The 5,925-nt window shown below is 47.8% G+C and overlaps 1 protein-coding gene across 1 annotated transcript in view; it reads left to right on the plus strand.

Annotated features, from left to right (window-relative positions):
* Positions 1-4,787: 4,787 nt before the first annotated feature.
* The window catches only part of LOC137884393 (uncharacterized), a 5,444-nt gene continuing 4,306 nt past the window's right edge, over positions 4,788-5,925 (plus strand). Inside the window, exon 1 of the mRNA XM_068726181.1 lies at positions 4,788-5,925. This exon is cut by the window's right edge and continues 425 nt beyond it. Coding sequence (XP_068582282.1) covers positions 5,766-5,925 — 160 coding nt within the window. The 5' untranslated portion in view covers positions 4,788-5,765.

A 5,925-nucleotide genomic window follows, 5' to 3' on the forward strand; every position in this document is an offset into this window, starting at 1 on the left:
ACACACACACACTGTTATATACACACACACACACACTGTTATATACACACACACACACTGTTATATACACACACACTGTTATATACACACACACACACACTGTTATATACACACACACACACTGTTATATACACACACACACACACACACTGTTATATACACACACACACACTGTTATATACACACACACACACTGTTATATACACACACACAGTATTGACTTTGATAAATGACACCTTGTTGTTCAGGTTATCAGTGGAGGAAGTATTCAGATCCTTAAGGTAAGAGTACTAATACTCTACAGTAGAAATACTCAGTAACAGTGTGTCAGTATAATCAGTAAACTGTAGTTAAAGTGTTCAGACTGTTGTACTATTATATATTCTATCATTAGAGTAGTATTACTCATGCATTCATGTAAAAGCAGGATTTCACCGTTGTAGTTGGTTGAACTGTTAACTAATGATTGTTGTCATATATATAAATATATATTTAACTATATATACATATATTTATATAGTTAAATATATATTAAAATATCAAAAAAAATATTTTAACTATATATTTAAATATTTAAATATATATTTATATACATATTATAAATATATATTTATATATATATATATTATAAATATATATGTTTAAATATATATGTATAAATATATATGTATAAAGACTATCTCGGTCTACTCACTTGATATTGATGAGGTACAACAATAACAGACATACGTAGTATTACTATAGTATATTATTATACAAGTGTCTTGTATTAATTCAAAGTACACACAGTGAGGTAGTACAGTGTAGACGTAGTATTTCACATTCACTCTGGGTCAGGAGGACATCCAGACACCAGGAGCCTGTTCACCTTCATCATGTCCCACAGTACCCTCCTCCTCCTCTCCTTCCTTCCTCTTCCTCTCCTCCTCCTACTCCTCCTCCTCTCCTTCCTTCTTCTTCCTCTTCTCCTCCTCCTTTCTTCCTTTTCCTCTCCTCCTCCTCCTTCCTTCCTCTCCTCCTCCTCCTCTCCTTCCTTCCTCCTCCTCCTTCCTTCCTCTTCCTCTCCTCCTCCTTTCTTCCTCTTCCTCTCCCCCTCCTCCTTTCTTCCTTTTCCTCTCCTCCTCCTTCCTTCCTCTCCTCCTCCTCCTCTCCTTCCTTCCTCTTCCTACTCCTCTCCTTCCTTCCTCCTCTCCTTCCTTCTTCCTCTTCCTCTCCTCCTCCTCCTTTCTTCCTCTTCTTCTCTTCCTCCTATTCCTCCTCCTCTCCTTCCTTCCTCCTCTCCTTCCTTCTTCTTCCTCTTCCTCTCCTTCCTCCTCTCCTTCCTCCTCCTTCCTTCTTCCTCTCCTCCTCCTCTCTCCTCTCCTTCCTTCCTCCTCTCCCTTCTTCCTCTTCCTCTCCTCCTCTCCTTCCTCCTCTCCTTCCTTCCTCTTCCTCTCCTCCTTCTCCTCTCCTTCCTTCCTCCTCTCCTTCTCCTTCCTCCTTTCCTCTTCCTCTCCTTCCTCCTCTCCTTCCTCCTCCTTCCTTCTTCCTCTCCTCCTCCTCTCTCCTCTCCTTCCTTCCTCCTCTCCTTCCTTCCTCTTCCTCTCCTCCTTCTCCTCTCCTTCCTTCCTCCTCTCCTTCCTTCTTCTTCCTCCTCCTTCCTCCTCCTTCCTTCCTCTTCCTCTCCTCCTCTCTCTTCTCCTTCCTCCTCTCCTTCCTTCCTCTTCCTCTCCTCCTCTCTCCTCTCCTTCCTTCCTCCTCTCCTTCTCCTTCCTCCTTTCCTCCTCCTCTCCTTCCTTCCTCCTCTCTCCTTCCTTCCTCCTCTCCTTCTCCTTCCTCCTCTCCTCCTCTCCTTCTTCCTCCTCCTCTTCCTCTCCTTCCTCTCATTCCTCCTCTCCTTCCTTCCTCCTCTTCTCTCCTCTCCTCTCCTTCCTTCCTCTCTCCTCTCTTTCCTTCCTCCGCCTTCTCTCCTTCTTCTTCCTCCTCTCCTTCCTTTTCTCCTTTCCTTCCTTCTCCTCCGCCTCCTTCCTCTCCTCCTCTTCCTCCTTCACAGGGTTAAAACCAACAACAACAGGAAGCTAAGATGGCTGCTGAGTTATTTATAGCCTGAGCTGTGAGCAGAGAGGCAGCACTGCAAACCTAGAATCTGCAGAGGAGGGGGGAGGAGGAGGGGGGGAGGAGGGAGGAGGGGAGTCCATTGTGTCAGCCGCACAAAGCTCCTCCATGTTGCTGTTCTTCTACATAAGAAGGAGGAGGAGGAGGAGGTGCTGGTACAGGCGGGTGAATATTCATGGTGGTTTAAACAAACCAAAAAAGAGGGGCTGGGAGACAGGGAGGCTCCTGATTGGCTGCTGCTCCACGCCTCCACACACACACACACACACACACACACACACACACACACACACACACATCAAAAGCCCCTCAACCAGCCAATCAGGAGCCTCTGCACCGTTTGAAAGATGCCAAGAGAAGGGGGAGGAGTCAGAGATGATGAATGTGTTGCTGGTGTCGATCTGCAGCTTCTGCAGTTCTTTGAAACATATATTATATATTTATATATATATATTTACCACTCGAGGAGGAGGAGGAGGAGGAGGAGGACTCTCCGGTTGGTTCTAGTGTTCTAACGTTCTGACGTTCTAGTGTTCTAACATTCTGTTTCTGAAGATGATTTATTTCATAAGTCCAAAGACGTCGTGTTAGAACAGTAGAATAAAGGTGGTGTTTGACTTCACCTGTAGTTGTTGTTGTTTATTTAGTGTTTTGTTGAAATGGATCTGAGGAGCTTTATTCCAAATTCACTATTAGGAGCGAGGAGAAGGAAGGAGGAACAAGGAAGGGAGGAGGAGGAGGAGTGTTGCAGCTTTAGTGAGGTCACACACACATGCTAACACATGCCTCCTCCCTCCTTCCCTTCCTTCCTTTCCTCCCTCCTTTCCTCCCCCCCCCCCCCCACTCTGTTTCCACGAGACAGGATTACCGTTCCTCTGCTCCATCGCCATGGAAACACTGACCTCACACTGTGGTGCCCGGTCGCCATGGCAATGTACCGTACCGGGGAGGGAGGGGGGAGGGAGGAGGGGGGTCGTGACGTAGCGGCTCCTGCAGATCTCTGCAGTGTCGTCAGCAAAACACTGAGACCAGCAGAGAGCGCTCTGCTTCAACCTGATGTCACGAGAGAGAGAGCTCCTTCTTCTCCTGCTCCTTCTTCTCCTGCTCCTTCCTCTCCTGCTCCTCCTTCTCCTGCTCCTTCCTCTCCTGCTCCTTCCTCTCATGCTCCTTCCTCTCCTGCTCCTTCTTCTCCTGCTCCTCCCTCTCCTGCTCCTTCCTCTCCTGCTCCTTCCTCTCCTGCTCCTCCTTCTCCTGCTCCTTCCTCTCCTGCTCCTTCCTCTCATGCTCCTTCCTCTCCTGCTCCTTCTTCTCCTGCTCCTTCCTCTCCTGCTCCTTCCTCTCCTGCTCCTTCTTCTCCTGCTCCTTCCTCTCCTGCTCTTTCCTCTCCTGCTCCTTCCTCTCATGCTCCTTCTTCTCCTGCTCCTTCCTCTCCTGCTCCTTCCTCTCCTGCTCCTCCCTCTCCTGCTACTTCCTCTCATGCTCCTTCCTCTCCTGCTCCTTTTTCTCCTGCTTCTTCCTCTCCTGCTCCTCCCTCTCATGCTCCTTCCTCTCCTGCTCCTTTTTCTCCTGCTCCTTCCTCCCATGCGCCTTCCTTTCCTGCTCCTTCCTCTCCTGCTCCTCTCCTGCTCCTCTCCTGCTCCTTCCTCTTCTGCTCCTTCCTCTCCTGCTCCTCCCTCTCCTGCTCCTTCCTCTCCTGCTCCCTTTCCTCTCCTGCTCATTTTCCTCTCCTGCTCCCTTGCTCCCTTTCCTCTCCTGCTCCCTTTCCTCTCCTGCTCCCTTTCCTCTCCTGCTCCTTTTCCTCCCTTGCTCCCTCTCCTCTCCTGCTCTCTGTTCGTCTCCTGCTCCCTTTCTTCTCCTGCTCCCTGTTCCTCTCCTGCTCCCTTTCTTCTCCTGCTCCCTTTCCTCTCCTGCTCCCTTTCTTCTCCTGCTCCCTTTCCTCTCCTGCTCCCTTTCCTCTCCTGCTCCTTTTCCTCACTTGCTCCTTCTCCTCTCCTGCTCCCTTTTCCTGTCCTGCTCCCCTTTCCTCTCCTGCTCTCTGTTCCTCTCCTTCTCCCTTGCTCCCTTTCCTCTCCTGCTCTCTGTTCCTCTCCTGCTCCCTTGCTCCCTTTCCTCTCCTGCTCCCTTTCCTCTCCTCCTCCTCTGCCTCACTGAAGGGGGCGAGAGAGAGCCCACGGGTCGGTTCATGCTTGTTCTGTCGTTGCTCTTCTTCTACACTTCTCTTCTTCTTCATCACTTCTCTTCTTCTTCTTCACTTCTCTTCTTCTTCATCACTTCTCTTCTTCTTCTTCACTTCTCTTCTTCTTCATCACTTCTCTTCTTCTTCTTCACTTCTCTTCTTCTTCATCACTTCTCTTCTTCTTCTTCACTTCTCTTCTTCTTCTTCACTTCTCTTCTTCTTCACTTCTCTTCTTCTTCATCACTTCTCTTCTTCTTCTTCACTTCTCTTCTTCTTCATCACTTCTCTTCTTCTTCACTTCTCTTCTTCTTCTTCACTTCTCTTCTTCTTCACTTCTCTTCTTCTTCACTTCTCTTCTTCTTCTTCATCACTTCTCTTCTTCTTCATCACTTCTCTTCTTCTTCACTTCTCTTCTTCTTCATCACTTCTCTTCTTCTTAATCACTTCTCTTCTTCTTCTTCACTTCTCTTCTTCTTCATCACTTCTCTTCTTCTTCACTTCTCTTCTTATTCTTCACTTCTCTTCTTCTTCACTTCTCTTCTTCTTCTTCACTTCTCTTCTTCATCACTTCTCTTCTTCTTCTTCACTTCTTAAAGAAGAAGTCTGCTGATGGAACCTATGAACCGCGGTGCCTTCAGGGGACGATCCGGTCTAACTATTGGACAGATGGAATCTAAGACTTTTATTGAGTCTGTTATACTTTTGATATTTAGTTCAGGTTGAAAGTTCAACTGATGACTGAAGTAAAAAGCTGAGTTTCATGTTTGATACGTAGTTTTCTGTTGTTGTTGGAGTTGTTTTATTTTTCTTGTTTGTTTTGGGTTGATGACGTGACTGTGATCTGTTCTAGATCAATAAAAGAATTTTAAAAATCCCAAAAAAAAAATCTTCTTCACTTCTCTTCTTGTACACTTCTCTTCTTCTTCATCACTTCTCTTCTTCTACACTTCTCTTCTTCTTCATCACTTCTCTTCTTCTTCATCACTTCTCTTCTTCACTTCTCTTCTTCTTCACTTCTCTTCTTCTTCTTCACTTCTCTTCTTCTACACTTCTCTTCTTCTTCTTCACTCCATTCAGGAGGAATGGCGTCCGCCGAGACGCCACCTCCGTCTCTCCGGCAAGGAGTGAGGATCGTCCCCCCGGATACCAGCGTGCCGGTGGAGGAGGTGCTGCTGGCTGTCGGGGAGCAGGTGGGACACGATCGGCTGTGCTTCGCCTCCAGGATGAACAAAGCGGTGGTGGTGTTCCTGAGAGAAGAGCCTCTGGTCCACCAGCTGATCGAGAGTGGAGTGTTCATCCGGGACGCGTTAGAGCAGGTCTTCCCGCTGTCAGCGCTCCTCCACGGATCACCGTGTCCGGGGTTCCACCGTTCATCCCCAACGAGCTGTTGGAGAAGGAGCTCCGGAGGTTCGGGAAATTTGCCAGCGGGTTAAAATCTGTGAGTTTGGGATGCAAAGACCCTAAACTGAGACACGTTCAGTCTCTGAGGAGACAGATGTTCATGTTTCTCGACTCACCGACTCAAACACTGGAGGTGTCCTTCAGGGTGAAGCACGGAGACGGAGCCTACATGGTGTACGCCAGCTCCGGACACCTCCGGTGTTTCGAGTGTGGAGAGTTGGGACACAAACGGGTCACCTGTCCGCACAAAAGGA

The sequence above is a fragment of the Cebidichthys violaceus genome, unplaced genomic scaffold, assembly GCF_023349555.1.
Source record: "Cebidichthys violaceus isolate CVI_PGR_0920_01 unplaced genomic scaffold, fCebVio1.0.p SCAF_38, whole genome shotgun sequence".
Classification (NCBI taxonomy): domain Eukaryota; kingdom Metazoa; phylum Chordata; class Actinopteri; order Perciformes; family Stichaeidae; genus Cebidichthys; species Cebidichthys violaceus.